This window comes from Limanda limanda, chromosome 1 (assembly GCF_963576545.1).
Source record: "Limanda limanda chromosome 1, fLimLim1.1, whole genome shotgun sequence".
In the NCBI taxonomy this organism is placed as follows: Eukaryota; Metazoa; Chordata; class Actinopteri; order Pleuronectiformes; family Pleuronectidae; genus Limanda; species Limanda limanda.
Window position 1 is genome coordinate 35,264,831 of NC_083636.1, and position 23,475 is coordinate 35,288,305.

The window sequence follows — 23,475 nt, forward strand, 5'->3', positions numbered from 1 at the left end:
CTCCCAGACAAGTCCTGGAGATCATGGTAAGTTTCATTTATACCCGATTTCCCCATTTGAGCTCCCACGTCTCATAACATATGTTGAGTATTATATAATATCCCAGTTTCTATGGAATGATGCAGTTTCCTCAATATTTGACCACATTCTTATTGAATCCTCGCTGGAAATCTCATCTAATTCCCAGTGGGATCAGGAGGTCACCCAGCGTGTCTGTGATCTCTGTACAGACGGATCACCTCAGCAGCTGAAAGCCCACTTTAGTTTTTGGCTGCCTGGCTCTGCTGCTTTTAGCTTCTCCATGTAATCATCAGTAATGGAAGATGACCATGACAATAAAAGTGATAATCTGCATCGCTGCGTTGCCAGACTTTCACTTTTATCATCTTTTTTTCAATTTTTTTGTTATGATGAACGGCTACTTAACACAAGTTTAGGCTCTTTCTGTCTGAGAATGACCTGAAACTTTAGATGAGTTTTTACAGACCACACTAATATAGTTTCATTTCGTTTTCTTTTCTGAAAAGTTGGATGCTCCCCAAAACCAATTATAACACAGTATATTATATAATAAGGACAGTAGTGTGAATTTAAATGTACTGATGCTCTGATAATAAACTTCACAAATATATAGAAATTGAATAAGAAAGTATAAAGATAAATTCACATATTATCTGCATTGGTTATTCTGTAAAATGAAAGTATTCATATAGGCAAACATAAACACCGATATTAATATGTCTGTGAAAGGCTCATTAATCGGTTGGGCTCTAGTTATCATTATTCAGTTAATTATTTCCACCTTTATATTGTATTGCATTTACCACAATATATTAACATGCACTCACACACATTACATAAATACATTTTCATATGTGCTTATAAAGAGACAGGTGGTTGGAATAATACATTCTTCCTTATACGAATTTAAAGTGGTTGTTGGAATGTGTTTTGCAGCTGCAGCATTAATCGGTCTGTTGTGACCAGTGAAATATAATTGCTAATTGTATTTAATGTTAACAAACCTGGGTCAGTGTTGGTGTACAAAGACATTACTGAGTCATTTATCTTCTGTCATGACTCAATTTTCTCTTCTGGCGATATCTAAAACCACTTTGCACTTTAGCGACATGGTAAACAGTTGTTCCCATGGTTGTCATAACCACGGCGGCCGCTGCTCACCAGATGTGACACAGTCTTGATTTATGTGATGTGCAGGAGCAGCTCCAGCGGCTGGAGATGGAGCTGAGCGAGGTGGCGAAGAACAAGGAGAAGCTGCAGCGGAACCTCCTGGAGCTCACCGAGTACACGCACATGCTGAAGATCACGCGGACCTTCATCCACAGCCGCTCCAGAGTGAGTGTCTTTATTCTTGTATCTCATTCAAGATGCCTCCTTTCACCACGACAGCAGCATCCTGCGCTCTCGGTGCTGACGTGTCTTGTTTCCCTTGGCGACGGAGGTAGAGGTAGCGTTGACTTTAATTGATGACACGGTCGCACTGCAGCCGTTAGGAGCAGCACCTGACTCCCCCAGGCTGCAGCGTTAAAGAGAGTAAATAAAGCGAATAAAGAGCATCAGTGACGAGAGGGGTTTGAGTAAATAAACATAAAAGCTGTTACTGTAAACTGTCATCAACGAAACATGTTCCTTTTCATAATTAGCACGAGGCTATTGGTCCCCAGTATGAAGAATTCCCCACTATGGAGACCGACTCGGTGAGTGGATGCACCGGTATGCAAAGACTTGGAGCCAAACTGGGGTGAGCTGCAGCACGACATCGTCTGATCGCAGCCGTTATCGGAGAGAAACGAGCCGTGATCCTAATCTGACTCTCTTCCTGTCCGCAGGTTTGTGTCGGGTCTTATCCAGCGGGTGAAGGTCGAGGCCTTCGAGCGCATGTTGTGGAGAGTGTGTAAAGGTTACACCATCCTCAGCTACGCAGAGTTGGATGAGAACCTCACCGATCTCGACACGGTGAGTTGAGCACTAAAGTCCCTGGTCAGACCTGGTACTAACATGCATCCTGAGAGACCCGATCACAGGTGTAAAAGCCTAAGTTGGTCTATTCACACCGGGTATGGAGGATGGATGTTAATACCAAGTCTGAAATGGGTCAACCTAACAACCTGTGTCCCAAATCAGGTGAAGCATCCTTCAGAGGACTCTGTCTTCTACTCTATCTACGAAGACTTGGCCTCCGTAGACCGAGTAGTCTGTGAAGGCTGTTCTGAAAGGCTGGTCTCTGTGGAGGATTTCCTATTTGCATCCCAGCTCTTACCATTGCACCGTCAGCTCTTTAGAGCAGCTGCACCTACTGCATACAGCATAGCTTGCTCATTAGCTGTGTCATTGGCACGTAATGAATCCTGGGATAGGTCGGGCCCGAGAGGATCCGTCCGTTGGATTCCCTTTGTTCTTCGGGAAGGGAATTTGAAGGAGCCTTTCGAAAACGTGACAGCCTAGTTGTGCCGCTGTGATGCAATCGGTCCACAAATGCAGCCTCCGAAGGATGCAACCACCTTATGTGTCAGTCTGTTCATGGCTTTTGCAATAGTTTAATAACAACTTGTCTTTTCTGTGTTGTTTCAGGGTGAGATAAGCAAAAGTGTCGTGTTTCTCATCTCTTTCTGGGGAGACCAGATCGGACAGAAAGTTCAAAAGATCTGCGACTGGTAAGAACGCCATCATAACACTGTTTTATGTTTAAAATACCTGATGTCTTCTGCTTCTTTATAACCACACATCCGTCTTTGTTGTTCTCAGTTACCACTGCCACCTCTATCCACACCCTGAGAACGATGAGGAGCGGGCGGATGTGTTGGACAGTTTAAAGACTCGCATCCAGGACCTCAACAGTGTAGGATTCACACACAAACAGCAGTATTAAAGCCTCAGATCCAAACAGGAATATGTGACATGTCCACACACAGAGAGTTAATACGTGGTGCTTCCTCCAGGTGCTGCACCGCACTGACGACTACTTGAGGCAGGTTCTGCAGAAGGCGTCAGAGTCGGTCTACACCTGGGTGGTGCAGGTGAAAAAGATGAAGGCCATCTACCACATCCTTAACATCTGCAGCTTCGACGTCACCAACAAGTGTCTGATCGCTGAAGTGTGGTGTCCCGTCAGTGACCTGGCAAACCTGCGGGGGGCGCTAGAAGAGGGAGCAGTGAGTGAAACATATGGCGCACGACCCCCTAAAGGAATAGTTCATCCGAAAATGAAAATTCTCATTATCTACTCACCACTATGTCGATGGAGGGGTTTCAACCCTAAGTAGCGATTCTAGCAGAAGTAGTGATGCTAGCAGAGGAGGATTTCAGAGGACGTTTATGCTAAAAACATCGTATAATTGATGCAGTTTCGAATAAATGTACTTACTCACTTACTTCCATTCTCACACTCATACTGTATCTGTGTTTTTCCTCATCAGAGAAAAGGTGATGCCACTGTCCCATCCTTTGTGAACCGCATCCCGAGCAACGACCCTCCACCGACCATGCTAAGAACCAACAAGTTCACATCTGGGTTTCAGAGCATTGTGGAGGCTTATGGGGTGGGGGACTATCGCGAGGTAAGCCCAGGTAAGAGCTCCTGCTAGGTCTTTTAAAAGAACAGGGAAGTATCTCTTCATTTGAGAAGCTCTGAGTCGGTACACTGAGCGCGTGTGTCTTACCCGCAGCTCCCTTCACCATCATTACGTTCCCCTTCCTGTTCGCCGTGATGTTCGGTGACCTTGGACACGGGATGGTAATGAGCCTCTTTGCCTTGTGGATGGTGCTGACGGAGAAAAAGCAGAAGAAGAAACGCTCCAACAACGAGGTGGGGGGGCGGCGAGTCTTCCTCTCATCCATAATGCAGAGGTGGTGTTATTGTGAATCATCTTTGGCTGATACCTGTGTTTGTCGCTGCCAGATCTGGACTACGTTTTTCAACGGGCGTTACATCATCCTGATGATGGGGCTTTTCTCCATCTACACCGGGCTCATTTACAACGACTGCTTCTCCAAGTCGCTCAACATATTCGGCTCCGGCTGGAGCGTGAAGGCTATGTTCACAAATCAGCAGTGGACGTAAGTTGTCAGTATACGAATACAAACAATCATAATTCTTTGGCGCTTGATTTCGATACATTTTGTGACACAACATTTTTTACATTACAGAAACAAAACGCTGAGAACAAACGCTGTGCTCACGTTGGACCCGAACGTCAGTGGTGTTTTCTTTGGACCGTACCCATTTGGAATTGATCCTGTGAGTAAATACCCTTAAACAGAAAAGACAGAATATAACTGACCTCACTGTCTTATCATTATCACTGAAATCACTTTTTTGACATGTTTAATCAGATATGGAACCTGGCTGTGAACCGACTGTCCTTCCTCAACTCGTACAAGATGAAGATGTCCGTTGTCATCGGCGTCATCCACATGAGCTTTGGAGTGGTGCTGAGTGTCTTCAATCACTTGTGAGTGTCCTCCACAATCTGTGTCAGTCATTTTTTCATCACCTTTACAAATAACTTATATATTTATTTATGGAGCACTTTTCAAAATCTAAGTTATAAAGTGCTTAACAGCAAAATAAAAGACAGGTCATAAAATCATGAGCTAAGCAAAAAATTAAGGAAACACAAATATTAAAAGACAATATTTATTGAAAAGAACTCTAAAAGACATACCATTCTTTTAAATACATTTTTAAAAGTAAAATTCAATGAATAGTATTTAATTCAGGTAAAATCAGGAAAGGCTCTCTGATAAAAGTTTATTTTAAGAAGGGATTTAAAAGAGATCACAGACTCAGCTGACCTTATTTCCTCAGGCAGATCGTTCCAGAGTCTTCACATCATTCAACAAACTCTGTCCCCTTTAGTCACACCACAAAGGAAAGAATGGGTTTTATTTTGAAAGAATTTAAAGATATTTTCGCCACAGCTATTATATTAATAGTTGCTTTGTCTTTTACTCAAATCAGAAATACATTAAATTGAATATGGGTATCTGTAAAAATAAGAGAACAAATTTGCAAATGTGGACTACTACTGACAAGGTGTTTCTGTGTTTTCTCTGGTAGAGAGGAGCTTGCTTTGCCTCAGATTTCTCTGGCTTTTTAACATTGCAGAACTTTTACAAATACAAAACCCTACATAACACACTAGAGGAAAGAAAAACAAAAACGAGGCATTTATCTCTTTTAAAACACATCAATGAGCCTCTCGGTTGCACTGGAGGTAAAGTTACTGCGAACACAGGCCACAATAATTCATTTTGAATCGTTCCCTCGTGCACCGTCCTGCAGCCAGAAATACTCACAAGTGCAGTGCACCAAATCCACGGCTGAAAATAGTCTCTGGCAAAAGCCCTGTTAATATTCTCTGATTTGAGGAGTATAAAAAGTACAAACTGATAAGATCTGATGTGCTGAGATTTGTCCTGTGGAATTTCTGTGTCTCAGCAGCGAATGTGGTAAACTAACAATCATGCACTAATGATCATGCTTTACAGTTTAATGTTGGCCTTGATGCAACACATCTCCATGACAATATCATCATCATCATCATCATCATCCATTTCTATTCATATATTAATACTAACTACGTCTGTTCAATGTATTTTATTTTGAAAGGTCCAATCAATACACTGACCACTTTAACACTTTCCTATGTTCTCTCCCTTCAGGCACTTCCGACAGAAATTCAACGTATATCTGCTGTTCCTGCCGGAGATGCTCTTCCTGCTCTGTCTCTTTGGCTACCTGGTCTTCATGATTATCTACAAGTGGTTGGCGTTCGGCGCCCGGGATTCCAGCCAGGCTCCGAGCATCCTCATCCACTTCATCAACATGTTCGTCATGCAGGGGAATGATATCGCTCCTCTCTTCCCAGGACAGGTGAGTTTGTGTTTTCTAATTCCTCTTAAATGGTTGTGTTTATCACTATTTTAATCCTTCTTAATGTTTACTGCGTGTTAACACGACTCCACAGATCGGGCTGCAAATCTTCTTGGTTGTAGTAGCGATGCTGTCGGTTCCTGTGCTGCTGTTAGGAAAGCCTCTCTACTTGTACTGGCTGTATCGTGGAGGCAAAGGCCTGCGCAGACGCAGAGTGAGTCCAGCTCAATAAATCAACGTCGCAGTATCATACGTCTTTCTCCTACTCGAGCCGTTTGTGGTTTTAATGAAAATCTGTTGTCACACCTCAGGGTTATGAGAGGGTGAGGCGTGTCAGTGAGGATGAAAATTCCACAGCACCAGCCTATGAAGATGATGAAGAGGAGGGATTTGACGAAATCACCGACAGAGAAGCTCTCCCCAAAGAGGTCAGAGATCCACCATTACATTTCAAGCTGTTGCGTTGTGATTGGAACTCTGTATGTGACGTTATGAGGAGTGTGTGCTGCATGAGGGGTATTTGCACGGCTAATGGGGCAATGTGCTGTGGTTTTGAAGATGAGGTAAGTGGTCGTAGAAGAGAAAAAACCCATAGACTGTATATAAAGATGGACGACACATCTCCACATCCTCCCATTATTGAGAAATGAAGCCAAAATATCCTGGATACAAACGCAACCATCATCCACCGATGACATAATTTGGGCCAAGAGTCTGCTCAGTATCGATCAGGGGATGGAGCCTTGTTATTTAAGTTCTACAGATACTTGCATTTGACCTATCAGAATAAATTATAGCAAACTAAAAGCAAACTAACTAGAAAAGCACTTGAACAAATATTGATGTTTCCTTTTTAGTTTGTTCAATGTCCCATCTGCAAACATGGAGGAGGTGGGGTTTATGGCCTGGTGGCAGACTTGTCGCCCATCTTTAATACAGTCTCTGAATCACTAAACAGTTCATTGTTATTTAAGTGTGGTGTCTTATGTGTTGTTAAAATATTTGTTTACAGTTCGACTTTGCAGATGTGCTCCTGCACCAGGCCATTCACACCATAGAGTACTGCCTGGGCTGCATTTCCAACACTGCTTCCTACCTGCGTCTCTGGGCCCTCAGCTTGGCTCACGCCCGTAAGTATTTTCTGTATCTAAGCAACCAACGGCAGCGAAGACAATCTGCTTCCTGTTTATTCTGGCGCCCAGTATGTGTACACCATTTTAAAACAAAAACGTAGTATGGGTGTAGCCTTTGTTTCTACTGACTTCTAGTTTGCATTTCTTTGCTAATACATGCTCATATGTGTTTGTTTTGTGTCTTAATGGATTTTGTTTCCGTTGGTTTCCACAGAGCTGTCAGAGGTGTTGTGGTCCATGGTGATGCGTCTGGGTCTGAGGGTCACCACGAGAGTCGGGGTCGTGTTCCTGGTGCCTGTGTTTGGCCTCTTTGCCGTGCTCACCGTGTCCATCCTGCTCGTCATGGAAGGCTTGTCGGCGTTCCTCCATGCTCTCCGCCTCCACTGGTGAGTCACTGTGGTTACGACTGATCAGGATGTTGGCAATCAATTTTTAGTCCCGTGATATAATATATGAATACAGTGATATGAGACTAGGTATTAGCTGTGTCCCTCGGACACTGTGCATTTGAAGACCCACGGTGGTGTGACCTTCAAATGTGTCCTTTCATCCTCGAGCAACGAAGGCTCCAACTGGTGGATCCCTCTTGAACCTATCCCAGGATTGATTGCGTTTCAGTGCCAAATTTAAAACGAGTTAACGGCGTCAACATAAAAGCATCCAATGCTTACACGTTAACATCAACTCCACTGAACTGTGAACAAGACACAAGTTAGAAAACCAAGTAGCATTCAAGGTTTCTCGTTGTGTCCAAGTGCAGCTGTGTTGCTAGGATACAGCGGTAAGAGCGGGACAATCTGGTGACGCAAATCACGGAAAACCTCTTTGGACCAGACTTCTGGTTTCAGTTCGGTCTCTGCGTGGCCCCCGAACTCCTTTGTGGGACACAGCTATTGTCCTTGTAGCTGTGGTAATATCTAAACTGATGTCTATAAAGTACGGTATTGAATGTGAGCCTCAGTGATTTCTAATTCTATCTTTCAGTTTTAACATATTGAGTTAAGAAGGTCAGATTTGCTCATTTTCCATTGTCACCTACTTTATTCACTGTTCCTGTTTGCATTCACATTCCCCATCATTTACTGTGCCTTCATTAAATCGTTCCTGCTTGCTTCTGTAACTCAGGGTGGAGTTCCAGAACAAATTCTACCACGGAACCGGCGTCAAGTTCATTCCCTTCGACTTCTCCCTCCTGCCGTCTGTCTTTGAACAAGATGGCTTACTTTAAAACAAGAAAAGGACTCCAAAGTGCTGGATATGAGTCGGGAGCAGACAATACCGATGGGACAGACGCTGGAAGCTGGAACAATTCACACTGTGACAACAAACCTGGGAGATGATGGATTGAAACTCACTCTTGTAGCAACATTTTTCACCACGACAATTTTTAAAATCGTATCGGCTGTGCTGACTGCCTTACTACTGTACCCAGCAGACCTCTGAGTATACAGAGGTTCAAAGAGTTTGTTCTGTCCTTTGAGTTCGAGGTGAGACATCGCTCAGCATAAGGTCTCACACCGGTTGGGTTTCAATTTGTAATATTTCATTTGCATTGTGCTGCGTAAAAACTGGTTCTGTATTATTTGCAACATGGTATTTAAAATGAAGGGTTAAACCGTGCGATGCTAAGTTTGAGTATGTTGCCGGAGACCATATCAAGCATCCTCATGTAGTGCCATAGATTTATTTCTGATGAAGATGAAGATATGGGGATGCTTCTGGGTTATATAAAACTGAGCCTCCATGTGGTGAAGGAAAAGCTGCGGGCATTAACATTAAAAAAAACTAAAAACCATGACGACCCTTTTTGAGGCATATTGACACAAAGCACTTTGCAGAAATGATTGTACAATTTCAAGTTTTCACTAATGACTGTGATGATGCCAAATGAAAATAATCTGCTTCTTTAATTATTACTGCGTTTATTTAAATGGAGTCTCACCTGTAACCGATACCAGATACTCCAGATTCAAGTCAGGAAGCCTCTGGTCTTTCTTTGGTGATATTGCTTATTATACTTGTTAAAGGTTATATATACAAGGTTTTTAATATTAATATAGCAGTGAAGACATAGAGGAGTAATGGCTTCCTGAGCAGAGAATTAAATCTTTCACCCGAAGGCTCTGACAGTGACAGGATCCCCAACCTGAGCTGGATTGTTTGTTTGCTGGCTCTCTTGTATACAGGGTAAAGTTACTCAGTTGTGCTTCTGCTTGTGTGTTAATCTGCTGCTGTCACGGGCCACTGCATCATTTGAACACAAAGGGAGTGCGACATCTGGTGGCAGTGAATGTTGTATATATAACCTTTAATCATGATTATTATTCATTGTATTTATTTTAATTATCGTCTGTACAAGAGTCAAATATTTTACCATTTTGATGTGTTGTTTTGAGAAATGCAAAGCAAATAAAAGCATTCCTGTTCAATGCCAGTTTATTAGCTTTCTCGTTCTTTTATTTCAGAGGAAAGTTGTTTATTGATTAAAAGAAAGAAGAAATTACTTTTTAGTCGCTGACCCTGAATGAGAAACAGGGTAAAGTTTCATCTTTCCTGGTGTGTAATCTGAACAAATTCTTGCCACTCAAGTTGTCAAAAAATGACAATTTTAATTATCACGGATATGAACATAAAACTATAGTAACATAATCATTATATTTATAAAATTAAGGTAAGTAACACACAGTACAAGTGGGCTACTGCAGCACAGTACTCCAGTTAATGTACTTTATTACATAAAACCACTGCTCATATACACATTCAACCAAATATATAAAACTCAAAAATTACTTTATCTGAACGTAGCTTTGATGTTTTCCTCGGAAATGTAGCGGGATACAAGTTGAAAGTGGCATAAAAGAGAAAATACTGAAATACAAGTGCACGACTGCAGCACAGTACTTAATGTGCTTAGTTACACACCAACACTGCTTATGGCATTTTTATTTTTTTTCTTCCTCCAATTGAGTCTTGCAATGATGCAGACAATTGCAGTAAATGCCATGTGACACACACACACAGAGAGAGAGAGAGAGAGAGAGAGAGAGAGAGAGAGAGAGAGAGAGAGAGAGAGAGAGAGAGAGAGAGAGAGAGAGAGAGAGAGAGCTGCACCCATATGCTACACTCCTATGATGTGGACGTCATCACAGGATCTCTCTCTCTCCCTCTACCCCCCCCCCTCCCTCTCTCTCTCTCATATCCACAGGCTGTAGTCACATTGTGTTGATGTTTTGTGTTACTCCTGAACACAGTGAGGCCTCAGCAGCTTCCTGCAGGGATGTGGTTGCTCGCAGGTGTTTTTAGAAAGTACCGGAGCATCCTCAGCATCACACAGCTGCAGGCTAACAGCAGCTTTAGCTCCGGACTCAGTGCACTGCAGCTGTCTCTCTCTCTCCCTCTCTCTCTCTCTCTCTCTCTCTCTCTCTCTCTCTCTCTCTCTCACCCAGCTAGCTAACAGCTGTTCTCTGGATCTCTCCATCCTGACCGGACTAACGTGCACGGCCGAGCGGAGCTGATGAACGAGCTGGTGAGGAGCCTTCCGTCCCCGAGCCTCCCGGGGCTCCACCTGCCGTGCGCAGGCACCTACAAGGGCTGGCTCTTCAAATGGACCAACTACCTGAAGGGCTACCAGAGGCGCTGGTTCGTCCTCAGCAACGGCCTGGTGTCCTACTACAGGTAACACACGGGAACTAACGGGAACTAGCGGGGAACTGATGGCCATTAGCTTGAACTGACGAGAGTGAATGGGCACTAACGGGAACTAAAGGTCACTTACAGGAACTAAAGGTCACTTACAGGAACTAATGGGAACTAAAGGTCCCTAATGGTCACTAAACGTCCCGAGCGAGGACTAAACGTCACTAACCGGAACTAAACGTCACTAAGGAGAACTAAACGTCACTAATTGGCACTGCGACTCCACCTCCAGCCCGTTTACAGCCATTTATTAACACGACACGAAAAGTGTTAGTGGTAACATTTGCTTCCTGCATCATGACTGAGGGGTTCTGCTGTATTCATATTCATATTAAACACAAACAAAAATCACAGTGACAAAATTTCAAAATGATGATTTCCTTTATATGATAATCATATAACTTTATTGCTATGACTTTATTTAAAGGTTCTGTAAAAATGGGATCAGTGCTGAACAAAAATGGCCCTAAATTAGGTTTAAAAAAAGATGAGAATTTTGCATATCAGCCATTTCAATGATCATCACGATAAAGGTCACAAGTTGAAAGACTAATTCATTTTCAATATGATATAATATAATCATTGTTAGTTTAGCTTCATTTCAGAGTCATAGGTCCATATCAAAATGGAAAAATTACAAGAATGTTATATACCTAATGCTAGTTACAAACAAGTCATGCAGTGTAATAAAGGGTGTATCTCCTCTCTGATTCGTGTGAAAACAGTAAACTACACTGGAAAAACCTTTCAGTACAGTGTGATGTTGTATGGTGTATTTAAAAGGTGCTATTTTAACAATAAACTACTTTTTGTCCATTTAAAAATGCAGCTCATGAACACCCTATCTTTCTGCTTTGCTGTCATACACTGACATATACCCTGTGGTTGCTGCTTTCCCTCAGGACTAAGGCAGAGATGGGACACACTTGCCGGGGCACCATACCCTTGGCCACAGCGCACATCGAGGTGGGTGACACCTGCCACATGGTGTTGACCAGCGGAGGCCGAAGCTACCACCTGAAGGCCACGTCTGAGGCAGAGTGTCAGCGCTGGGTGTCAGCTCTGCGGGAAGCCAAGGCCAACGCCACTCTCCTGATGCATCACTCAGGTGAGAAGGACAGTTTATACTTGTGTGTCCTCTGTGTCTCAGCGAGGAACAATATGGTTTTTAGTCCTTCTGCCAAGACGCAGTGCGAGTTCTTAAAACAGGCAGTCTTTATAAGCAGGAACACTGGTGGGTGTGATTCTTTCAGAGCTGTAGATTCTTATTCATTGTTTCTTTCAAGAAATAACATCCCAGAATATATACTGAAATGGAACAACATGGTTCATCTGTGCCAGTCTGAGGGAGACAAAACAGCTGCATGCTGTCTGCAGGCTGCTGCAACCAAGACCCACTTACCTCAATGCTTTTTATAGTTCTTAGTGTCCTTGTGTTATTGAAAGAAAAGATCACAAGAGGGCAGTGTTGTTCAAGATGTGTTGAAGGAAGAGTTGAGTTATTCAATTTAAAATCCATGAATTCAATCATGTCATCCACCACAGTATAATGTTATATAATATAATATGTTTTCTATTATACGATTCTGAGAGACGTTTTCTGTTTGCTGCCTCTTTGTGGCCGTTTATAAGAACAAAGCAGTTGCAAAGATGCTCGGTGACGTTTTTCCGCTCGCTCTCTCTCTCTCTGCCTCTCCCTCTTTTTGCACAAATATGCACAAGAACACACACACACACACACACACACAAAGCTACCTTCTCCCTCCCACTCCGTCTCCTCTATTCCTCTCTTCCTCCCTGTCTCCTTCAGTATGACGACAGCAAGGGTTGAATGAAATGACCTTCCTTTAGACTCCTCCTTCCGTTCTGGTGGCAGGAGGAGTAAAAAAAAAGAGAGAGAGAGAGAGAGGGAGGAGGAGAGAGGAGAAGGACGGGAAGATTTTCATTGAACATATTTTTCACTACACTCTCACTGGACTATAGGGAGACATGAGTGCAGCCTTCTCAGTGAGCGACACCTTGTAAGTGACGTCCTTGTTGATAATTTACTGACAACAAAATAAGTAGCATACTAAATGCTGTGTGTGTGCTTTTGTGCTTGTTTGCATGCACGTGTGGGATTGTAATTGTGTTTTTGGAGTTTACAGAGTTTGCAATTATTGAAAATACTGTATTCTGTGCAGCTGTCTTTGTTAATGTGGCGATGGAAACTCAACTGTATGGCATCATGAAGTGATGACCGAACAGCAGAACCTTATTTAATAGTCAGTCTCGGTCACGTGTTACATATTTATCTCATTTGTTTGCAGCCAGAGGAATCTTTTCTGAGAGGGGTGTGTCTGTAAGCTCCCATTAATGAGGAGTAAAAGATTTGCCCCCCCCGCAAGATGCAAATCAGCAATTTTGCGGCTGTGGCACCATTTGGCGTAACAAGCCCATGATGGATGTGGGATTTGTTTGTGCTGCATCTACCACTGTACAGCGGCGAGCTGGTAGTGATTACACTTATCATATTAAACAGGATTTAAAGAGCTGAGCCCATTTAGAAGATTGGTATTATCTCTCTGTGGTTTCCGAGGGTTTCCCTGAAATTGTGTTGAAAGTGCTGCCATCATATGTTTTGGCTATATTTTCTCTTTTGCAGTCATTTACCTTGCATCTTAATACCCTACTAATCTGATGTGCTATACTTGAACACACATTAGTAATAAGCTGTCTATTTCAAACATTTTTTAGCACAACAACTAATGTTGCACGGAGGCTAATGTATGTGCACAATTTATTATTGCATAAGCCTTTGTTCCAGTTGGCAGGTTCTCCAGTGTCTCTGTGGGTTTTCTCTGGCTTCCTCCCACTGTCTAAAGACATGAAGACAGAGGTTGATTGGAGACGCTAATTTGACCGTAGCTTGAATGGTTATATGTCTCTGTATATTGGCCCTGTGTGTGCCCCGCCCCTCGCTCAATGTCAGCTGGGATTGGCTCAAGCTCCAGGAAGGATAAACTGTGCAGATAATGGATGGATGGATGGATGGATGGATGGTCCAGGGCATAGTGGCAAAAATAGCATAGCCAATTGATTGACTTAAACAGGACTAGAACATCAATAATTAAATGGATGTTTCATCATGTTGTAACAGGCATAATTTAACCACTACAGGCTTTTCCCTTTCAAATAATGATGTGTAAAATTGTCAGTGTGACAGAATTCAATCTGCTCTAACAATCATTAAATCAATAGTCAAAAGCTCAGTATCTGTGGGGGTTAGAGTGAATCTGATGAAATGTTTACAAAGAGAGAACACAGTGCAGCTCAGTTTCTGCTTCGGCAAATCTTCCAGCTCGATATTAGCTCTGGTCTTTTATCACTTCATCAGCTCACAGCCCTGTCCTCTCTTCCCACACACTGAGTCCACATTGGTGCTGCCTCTATCACCTGTGGGTGTGTTCCTGTGATTCAAAAATGAGTCACCGCTCCGTCTGTGTCCTGTGTGAAAACGAACTCATTAGTGCACAGAGACCACCCGAGTGCTCCTTTCTAGTAGAAGCACATTGTTATTCCATGGGAGCGGGTGAACGAAGAAGTGCACATCCATAAGCGTAAGCATGGTTAGGCGGCAAATGGACCTGCGTCTCTTATTTATAATCTCCATCCATAGCACAGATCTTTTCTTTCTCTCTCTCTCTCAGCTGTATATGGGTCATGAAACCATTTCAGATGCTTGAAAGATTTCTCACCCTCTAATTTATAATCTCCTCCTCCTGAGACTGTTTTAATCCAGGTCGCTCTAATTGTTTTTTATTTCTTTCCCCCTTTAACACACAAGCGAAGCAGACACTGGCCTAGATTCTGTCAACAAGCTCAGGAGTTTGCAGAGTGAACACACATACACAAAATCCGTTTCCTGTAGCGATATGTTGACCTAGAATAATTCAATTACATATCATGGACGAAGTTATTTGCTGGATTCTTTGGGTCGATAACTGTGTAAAGCAGTAAACCAGACATGATCTTATTTTTCAGGCTTTTTATTGTGACTTACAACTATAGGTTCATTATAAACTAATGTTTTTCCTTTTACTGCGTCTTTCCACAGACCACAGACTGTTTGCCATGTGTATTGTTACAAACAAATATAATGCATAAAAGCACTATTTTGAGCCTCAGAATTTATTTTTATAAGTCTAATATTTAGTATGAGTATGTTTACTTATATATATTATGTCATGTCTGTTTTCATCTTATTTATCTATTTATTATTTTACTTAGTAGAACGCTTGTATACCTACTTCGGAAACTCGGGAAACCAAAGCATTAAACATTCTGGATGCGATGTAATTATCTTTACATAATTACCTGTGTGTGGTGTGAATAACAACAAAGTGAATCTCTAGTTCAGATCCTAACGTTTAATACGACTGGGCTGTGTGGCTGAGTCACAAGAAAATGTGTCAGAGAGGTTTTGCACAAAATAACTGAGGTTTACATTCAATGTCTGGTGCAGCCACATACAATAAATACATCTGTAGATACAGAAAACTTTAAAAATGTGTTTCGACATCTCTGTGTCCTCATGTTCATGTTCTGGCTCCTGGTTCTGAGTCCAGTCTCCCTCGTCTCCTTTCATAATCCCTGAGAATGATCGCTCAGTCAATGAGGAGCAGAGAGAAGGAGGGAAAGAGAAAGACAGGAGGAAAAGGGTAGTGCGTCATCTTTTTTTCTTCCTCTAAAAATAGCCTTGCCTCCTGATTGCACAGGACTACGTTACCAGGGCAACCGTGTTCATTCACAGTTTTCAGATCTTATAGAGGAAGGGGTGTGGAGGGGGATCGGGTGGTGAAGTGTTGTTATCGTCCCCCATCCATTACTCAGTAGCAGTCTCTCAACTCAATCCCAATCAAAATGTACATTTTTGAACTACCTCTCTATCAATCAGTGTAATGAGACGTGACATGAGAGGTGATTTCACCACAGTAAACATCCAAATTACTTATACATTAGTAATGTCTAATAATCCCTGATGTATCCTCCCTTTGTCGTTTTCTTTTCCCTCTGTGTGAAGATGACTCAGGAGATGAGGGCTCCGTACCTCAGGAGGACCGTGCCCTAACCCAAGGGGTGCTCAAGACTCTGGCCGCCAAGCTGGACGACCTGAGCACCTGTAATGAGCTGATTGGAAAGCACGGCGCCGCCCTCCAGCGTTCGCTCAGCGAGCTCGAGGAGCTGCGTGGATCCATAGAGAGCCCAGACCGAGTGAAAGCTGTGAACGAGCGAGCCACCCTGTTCCGCATCACCTCCAATGCTATGATCAATGTGAGTTCACACAGTGCCACGCCTCAGGCAGCTTGTAACCCCTGCTACTCCGTCGCAAACGAGTATTTTAACGAGGGGGGGGGACGCAGCTTGAGGGCCCCGCCTGCGTCTATTCACATGTGTTGTGTTCACACTTGTCAGGCTTGTCGGGATTTTCTGGACGTAGCGGAATCTCACAGCCGGAGGTGGCAGAAGGCCCTGCAGCATGAGAGAGAACAGCGCCACCATCTGGAGGAGACCATCGAGCAGTTAGCCAAACAGCACAACAGCCTGGAGAGAGCCTGGAGAGAGAATCCCACCTCGTACACAGGTGAGACCACATCACACTCTGTCCCTTAGGACGTCCTCCTCAGTGTAGGGTTGGTCTCACAGAATAAACATATACTGCATCTTCTAGCCAGGAGGAGTGATGTCACAATTTTGTCACAGATATGAAGCTTATTTAATCTACCTTTTCTTATCATATCTCAATTCTGTCATTTTTAATGCATTCTCATGGTAAGTCCAATTAAAAGAAACATATAAAAACAAATAATCCCCCTAAACTGTTTTTTTTTACCTACCAGACAGATTACCACAAAACTGAGTGTAAATCAGCAACTACTGTGTGGCACATTAACAGAGGCTTCAACGGAAATGACCTGTTCTGTATACTAAGTTCCTATTTTTCATGAATGTGTTTTCATGACAACATTAAGCGTCTTACAGAGTTCCCATTACAAAGCTATAAATAGGCTAAATATTTGCTGCTTAAACTGCAGTTGCATCACTTTAAACTAGAAGAGCACACAGAGAGCTCATACCTCGCCAAGGCAAATTAGCCACTTAATCACAATACAGCATGAAGTTTTCCGCAAAGTGTGTACAGGCAAAAATAATCCATTCTCGGATTGACTTGACTGAAAGGACTATTTGTTACCGTACAGTAACTTAATAACCTTAACATAATTACAAAGTTTAAAAGAAAAATCGTACAGTAGTTTTTATGTTATCCGGCTGAGAAACAAGCAATAAAAACCGAACCTTGAAGGATGTGTGAAAGATAATCAAGTCTTAATAAAAACTGTTAAGCTTCTGCACTCTGTACTGAAGAGTTATTTATCACAATATGATTTCCTTTTCACCATTGTGAGTTATGTTACACTGTCTCTGTTATTTGATCACCCCTTGAATATCAGCACTACATTATCTATGATGTATGTACTGTATATTAATGGTGGAGGACCGGCTAAGCCTCATCCTCGTCCTGTGTTGCCTGCAGGTGTGGCTCGGTCTCCTGAGGGGGATGCAAGTGATGAGAATGATGACACAGAGTTCTTCGATGCCATGGAGGACTCCACTGGATTCATAACCGTGACAGCCAGCAGCAACGTACAGCACAAGTGAGACATCACATCTGTGCATCATAATACCAGAGCTGCGATCAATTCACAGAACTGTATTTAAGGTTTGATGCTTTCTCTCAGGCGCTCGGCGAGTAATCAGAGTATGATGAGCGGAGGAGTGCCCAACGACTGGACTCACAATGAGAATGTAAGTCTACAGTTCACTGTGTAAATTAAACTTGTTCTCATTTGTCTAATGCAAACAAAAAATCAACTTCAGTCTTTTATTTCTTTTCAGGAGACATCCGGCACAAACCAGGAGCAGCTTCGAAGATCAAGACGCAACCGTATTCCTGACAAACCAAATTACTCCCTCAATCTCTGGAGCATCATGAAGAACTGTATTGGCAAAGACCTGTCCAAGATACCCATGCCTGTAAATACAAAAAAACATTAAAGGGGACATATTATGAAAATTACACTTTTGTAGTGCTTCTACACGTTAATTTGGGTATCTAGCATGTCTACCGAGACAAATACTCTGGAAAAAAACAACTCCCGCGATTTGTTATGGTTCCTCTAAGCCAGAAACGTCATGCTTGAGTGACTGCGAATGAGCTGGCTCATTAGCTTTTCACCCCATCCATAAACATTTTTGCCTGCTGCCGTCTGTCCGACGTACCGCAGCATCCGAGTCTGCACCTCCAGGCTCAGAGACAGTTTCATCCCCCTGGCCATAAGACTTTTAAACTCCTCCCATCTACAATAACTCCGCTAAACCAGCACTGGGGCATATTTGCACTATTGCACATAATTGCACTACTGTTTTTTTCTTCAGTTGTAAATATATATTTTATTTTCTATTTAAAAAAATTTATATTCTATTTTATACTTTTTTATTCAATTTTGTTTTTTGGTAGTAATTACTTTGAGCACTGCTAGAAGAGAGCCTGTGACTCAAGCATTTCATTGCCAGCGAATGGCTTAATGTTATTGTTTTGCATTTGATAATAAACTCTTGAATCTTGAATCTCGAATCTTTTAAAGGAACAGGCATTCAAAACAGGTCAATCTGAGGAGGGCTGTTTTAGACAGGGTAAAAAGGCTGCTGTTTTAAATTATCCTTGTGGTATTTTGTGGTATATGCTACAGACATTTCATTAAGACCCAAAGGAACCATATCAACTTGTGGTAATATGGGCATAATATGTCCCCTTTATAACAAACACAGGGGTTAATTCTAGTTATTACATGTTGATTTGAGTTAACAGGTATTCATATGGAATCTTTTGGATTATTTACAAGAAACCTTTTGTTCGCTTGCAGGTAAACTTCAATGAGCCGCTGTCGATGCTACAGCGTCTGACCGAGGATCTGGAGTACAGCGATCTCCTGGACCGAGCAGCTCGCTGCGACTCCACCCTGGAGCAGATGTGCCTGGTTGCGGCCTTTTCTGTCTCCTCCTACTCCACCACAGTCCACCGCACAGCCAAGCCCTTCAACCCTCTGCTGGGGGAGACCTACGAGCTGGACCGACTGGAGGAGTACGGTTACCGCTCCGTTTGTGAACAGGTGGGAAAATAAACTGCAAATAGGAATATGAATACAAAAGGATGTGTCCATTGCCTCTGCTGACACCAGCTGATGCCATTTACTCTCAGGTGAGTCACCATCCACCAGCCGCCGCCCACCATGTGATGTCACAGAAGGGATGGACGCTGTGGCAGCACATCACTATCGACAGCAAGTTCCGTGGGAAATATATTTCTGTCGTGCCATTAGGTAAGAACTTCAAACACACCGTAGCACTGATGTAGTTCACTTTGACAATCAGTGAACTGTCTCCTTTTATTCCTTCAAACATTCACTTCTAGGTGTGTATGAAACAAATCAAAGACACGCAGAGAACACAGAACAAATCAGACATGCTATGAGTCTGCAGATCCAGAATCTCCTCTCTGACGTGTTATTTTGACCCCATCACTCCATGCACCTGCTAGACTCATGTAATGTTATTGATTGGTGCAGCTACACAGGAAATTGTCTGTCTGGTCTAGTTCAATATTGGTGAGTCATCTCTGTAGCGTTTGCTAGGAAACCCCCCTAATTATCAGAGGTGCTGGTTCTCCACTGGAACAATAGTGCACATGTCTCGACAATTGGTCTCAACAAGCTTCTACTGTAATTACTTCCTCAGGACTTTATGATCCTGTAGTACAGGTTAACCTTTCTCTTCTCTACTGCTCTGCACACTTATCATTAAACTATAAGTCCTGTAATTCATTGAATACATAGACACAACTGCAAACCAGATGTGATCTGTAACCACACCCAAAACATTCGTAAGCACATGTATAATTTGCCACAATCAAGTGATGTGTGTCTTCATTCTGTTCACTGTAGGAAACATTCACCTGCAGTTCCACTCAAGTGGAAACCACTATGTGTGGAGCAAAGTGACCTCAACGGTGCACAACATTATTGTGGGAAAACTTTGGATTGATCAGGTTTGTTGCCCTCGAATAATTCCTTATTATATTGGCCAAAAAAACACACAGCAAGTTCCTGACTTTGAGTTTATCTCAAAGCCGTAAAAACTGTGAAAATAAAAACTTATTATATAGATCTTACAAAAACTCATCAAGTTCTTCCTCTATTTGTCTTACTGTCTTCCTGTCTGTTGCTGTTGGCAGTCGGGGGACATTGACATTGTGAACACCACCACCAAGGACACCTGCCGTCTCAAATTCTCCCATTACAGCTACTTCTCCAGAGATGTCCCACGGAAAGTACGTTCTTTCTCCCTGTTCCCTCTGACAGCCGTCTTTGCTAATTATTGAGTCATCAGCTAATAAGGAGCAGTAGCCTGAAAATATATTCACTCTCTAAAGCTTTTCTCCTGTTTGATATGGTCAAATCTGCAGAATTATTCAATATTTCAAGCAGACACAACATATGGAAGAGTGAAATTAGAGAAATAGTACTGCTGTGAAACTGCCAGTTCCTGGAGGTCAGACCATGCATGTAACTGGTCTCTTCCTGCTCGTCTTCTTCTCTGGTGTCTCCAGGTGACAGGCGTGGTCGAGGACAGGGAGGGCACGGCTCATTACATCCTGTCAGGGACCTGGGACGACAAGATGGAGAGTGCCAAAATAGTGGACAGCAGCAAAGGATGTGGTGGCTCTGAAGGCAAACAGAAGACGGTTTATCAGACGCTTCAGCCCAAACTCCTCTGGAAGAAATACCCTCTCCCGTACGTTTCCATGAGTAGAGCAGCATTTCATCCCATCCCCCTCTCTGTGACCTGCATCTGACCTTTTGTCTTCATGTGTTCTCTCCTCTATCGTTCACCTTCCAGAGACAATGCAGAGAACATGCACTTTTTCTCCTCCCTGGCTTTGACCTTGAACGAACAGGAGGAGGGGGTTGCACCCACTGACAGTCGTCTGCGGCAGGACCAGCGGCTAATGGAGGCCGGCCTGTGGGATGAAGCCAACGGCCAGAAGCAGCGACTGGAGGAACGTCAGAGGGTGGAGAGGAAAAAACGTGGCGCGCAAGCCAATCAGGCACTGGAGGAGGGTGAGCACAAGGAAACCAGAACGAGAAAGAGATTTTGCCTTTACCTCTTATACAGTTTACATTAACAGGTGGATGATGGTTCAATACATTTAGGTATACGGTGGATGGAGTTTGTTTGTCTGCATTACATTATAAGATACCATTTGAATCAAAAATGGAGGCTGCTGATCATTTTGGTTCTGTACAAATAATAACTTTTGAAACCATACATTGTGTAGGAAAACATAATCTTGACCAATCTTTTTTTTAGGTTTAGGCTTAAAGAACTTTTTCCGTTTTAAACCAGAACACAATCTTTCACTAGCCAACTATACATGGGCCTAACCAGCAAGATGTGTAATATTTGGACATAGGACAAGATAGAGAATAAACCTTTTATATTCAACATATTTGCAACTTGACAAATCCATAAATCTGCAGCATGCAGATAACATGCAGCATATTCTCATTATGATAATAACAAACTTAACCAGATTTCAGTTATGGTTTCTGCACAATGTATTTTTGCAGTTTAGTTGTATGGCAACGTAATCTACAGGAGACAGGGTTGATTAAGAAGAGTGGAGAAACACTGGACTTTAGAACCTAACTTATATATGTTTGGGTGGAACATAGACAGTATTTACTCTCCTTATCCAGACGGCGTTCTTTCTCACGAAGAGTGCAGTATTTACACAGTGTGGAGAAAGTAGGACATTGTGCACATTCATGCAAGGTCTTAAAACAACTTGATTCTGTGTCAATAGGGCAACAAGACATCGAGGGCTACGAGCCACTGTGGTTTCAGAAGAGGACAGATGACACAACAGGAGAAAATACTTACACCTACAGGGGCGGCTACTGGGAAGCCAAAGACAGACAGGACTGGACCCAATGCCCCGAGATTTTCTAAAAGACAAAATGTTCCCTTTCACCCCAGCAACAGATCGGCTGAGCGGTTCCTTCCAATGTGAGGAATCTCTGTGAGTTATGTGTGTGTGTGTGTGTGCCCGTGTGTGTGTGTGTGTGCGCACTTGCAGAATTTCCTGCACAAACTCCAACTCCAAGTGACTGATCTACTTTATCCCTTCTGTTATAGCTTGTGTTTACATTATGCAGGGCCTCACTTCAGCAGAGAGTTCTTTATGTGTGTGTAAATGTGCGTGTGAGGCTGTAAAGAAATCTTCCACTTCCTGGTGTGAGAGTGTGCGTAAGGGAATAACCTAGGGGGCAAGGAGTGCTGCAAATGTTTTGGTACAAGCACTGAATGTCTTGTTCTCCTCGAAGCTGGAACACGATCCTCACGCTGGGCTGTGCCAGAGACATAAAACTTTGAAAGGACCGTTGCAGGATGAAGCATTGTTATGCGCAGAGAAGGATTTTTTCACAGCAGAACTTCATTCACTGATCCAACTGATCCTTGGAGATTTTTTTTTTACTATTCTATTTCTTAAAATTGCACAAACTGTACTTTCAAGGATTTACAGTTACAGTCGGCTGTGCCAGGCTGGAGAGCAGCTTCTTTGTCATGAAACCCAAAGTAGACATCTTTCTCTTTGGATGGACAACGGATGACAAGACCATGTTGTTTTACAGGTACGGCTGCACATCATTTCAAACCTGTTTCTGGTTGGATTAAAGGGGACAATTTACCAGGGTGTGGACGGTCAGGCTGAGTTGCACAGAATTTATTGGAGCTTGATGCATATTATTGACAAAATGTCCTGCACCTCTACTGCAGCAGTTTTCACGACTTTTTCTGCAGCACTTAACCACTTCAAATATCTCAGAGACTCTACCATAGGAGTTCCACTGAAGTATAATCTGCTAAACCAGGGGGATTTTCTCCAGCAAGGGATTATACTGCTGTTTGGTGCCTGACGGTAATTTTAGCCTTAATTATGTAATAAAGTAGCAAAACCCTGTAAACATGTTCTCTGAGATTTGGAGCAGATTATAGCAGTCCAACAGACTATGATTTCCTTTGAAGGCACTTACATGTATTTTTCAGGGTGAATTTCATTTTGTTTTACTAAGAATTTCAGGGTTTATCATATATCAAATGACAACAAACATATTCTCCCTAATTAAAACTCTTAGAATTGGCTGGTTTTACTATTACAACTTTTATAATAGTAAAACCACACTTGAGAAGAAAATACTCCCAAGACAGAAAGGTGTTTTATGCAGCACATGTCATATAAGTGTCATTTAGCTGAATCATAGTTCTAAATCAGTCCAGAGCCAGAAAAACTATTAAGAGAAAGCTTAGCAGAACATTAGCCCAGATTTTGTGTGCTGATAAACACTGTACATAAGTAGTTAATATGCATTCTCTTAATAAACAATAATAAGCTGTTTATTCATACTTTTCAGCTTGTTGTGTAAAATAGGGCATGATGCACATGTACTACCTAGGTTAATTTGGTCTATATATAGCAAGAATATAATAGAAATAGAATCACGTCATTAAAAATTACTGTAAGAAAGTATTATTTCACATTAGTGGTCACTATTTTAACTCTATTTGTCAAGATCATACACCAGTTCCTGC

The 23,475-nt window shown here is 42.5% G+C and overlaps 2 protein-coding genes across 2 annotated transcripts in view; both read left to right on the forward strand.

Moving 5' to 3' along the window:
- Positions 1-8,257, forward strand: part of atp6v0a2a (ATPase H+ transporting V0 subunit a2a) — a 10,462-nt gene extending 2,205 nt beyond the window's left edge. The window contains exons 3-20 of the mRNA XM_061072896.1: positions 1-26; positions 1,219-1,356; positions 1,665-1,762; positions 1,851-1,977; positions 2,593-2,675; positions 2,767-2,860; positions 2,961-3,173; positions 3,438-3,588; positions 3,687-3,826; positions 3,920-4,077; positions 4,168-4,258; positions 4,354-4,472; positions 5,686-5,896; positions 5,991-6,110; positions 6,208-6,324; positions 6,909-7,026; positions 7,244-7,415; positions 8,155-8,257. The exon at positions 1-26 is cut by the window's left edge and continues 72 nt beyond it. Of these exons, the coding sequence (XP_060928879.1) occupies positions 1-26; positions 1,219-1,356; positions 1,665-1,762; positions 1,851-1,977; positions 2,593-2,675; positions 2,767-2,860; positions 2,961-3,173; positions 3,438-3,588; positions 3,687-3,826; positions 3,920-4,077; positions 4,168-4,258; positions 4,354-4,472; positions 5,686-5,896; positions 5,991-6,110; positions 6,208-6,324; positions 6,909-7,026; positions 7,244-7,415; positions 8,155-8,257 (2,279 nt within the window). The remainder of the gene's footprint in view (positions 27-1,218; positions 1,357-1,664; positions 1,763-1,850; positions 1,978-2,592; positions 2,676-2,766; positions 2,861-2,960; positions 3,174-3,437; positions 3,589-3,686; positions 3,827-3,919; positions 4,078-4,167; positions 4,259-4,353; positions 4,473-5,685; positions 5,897-5,990; positions 6,111-6,207; positions 6,325-6,908; positions 7,027-7,243; positions 7,416-8,154) is intronic.
- Positions 8,258-10,543: 2,286 nt separating this feature from the next.
- osbp2a (oxysterol binding protein 2a) lies at positions 10,544-21,834 on the forward strand. Its single transcript, XM_061077417.1, has 14 exons — positions 10,544-10,704; positions 11,628-11,833; positions 15,788-16,038; positions 16,180-16,348; positions 17,300-17,420; positions 17,505-17,571; positions 17,662-17,799; positions 18,690-18,935; positions 19,025-19,145; positions 19,767-19,870; positions 20,057-20,152; positions 20,432-20,616; positions 20,722-20,942; positions 21,689-21,834. Exons 1-14 carry the CDS (start codon positions 10,544-10,546, stop codon positions 21,832-21,834), a joined length of 2,232 nt encoding a protein of 743 aa, XP_060933400.1.
- Positions 21,835-23,475: the final 1,641 nt, after the last annotated feature.

Coding starts and splice junctions, on each gene's coding strand:
- osbp2a (XM_061077417.1), top strand. CDS start 10,544: ATGAACGAGCTGGTGAGGAGCCTTCCGTCCCCGAGCCTCCCGGGGCTC. Junction 11,834..15,787: donor TCTCCTGATGCATCACTCAG/GTGAGAAGGACA, acceptor CTCTGTGTGAAG/ATGACTCAGGAGATGAGGGC. Junction 19,871..20,056: donor GAAAACTTTGGATTGATCAG/GTTTGTTGCCCT, acceptor TGCTGTTGGCAG/TCGGGGGACATTGACATTGT.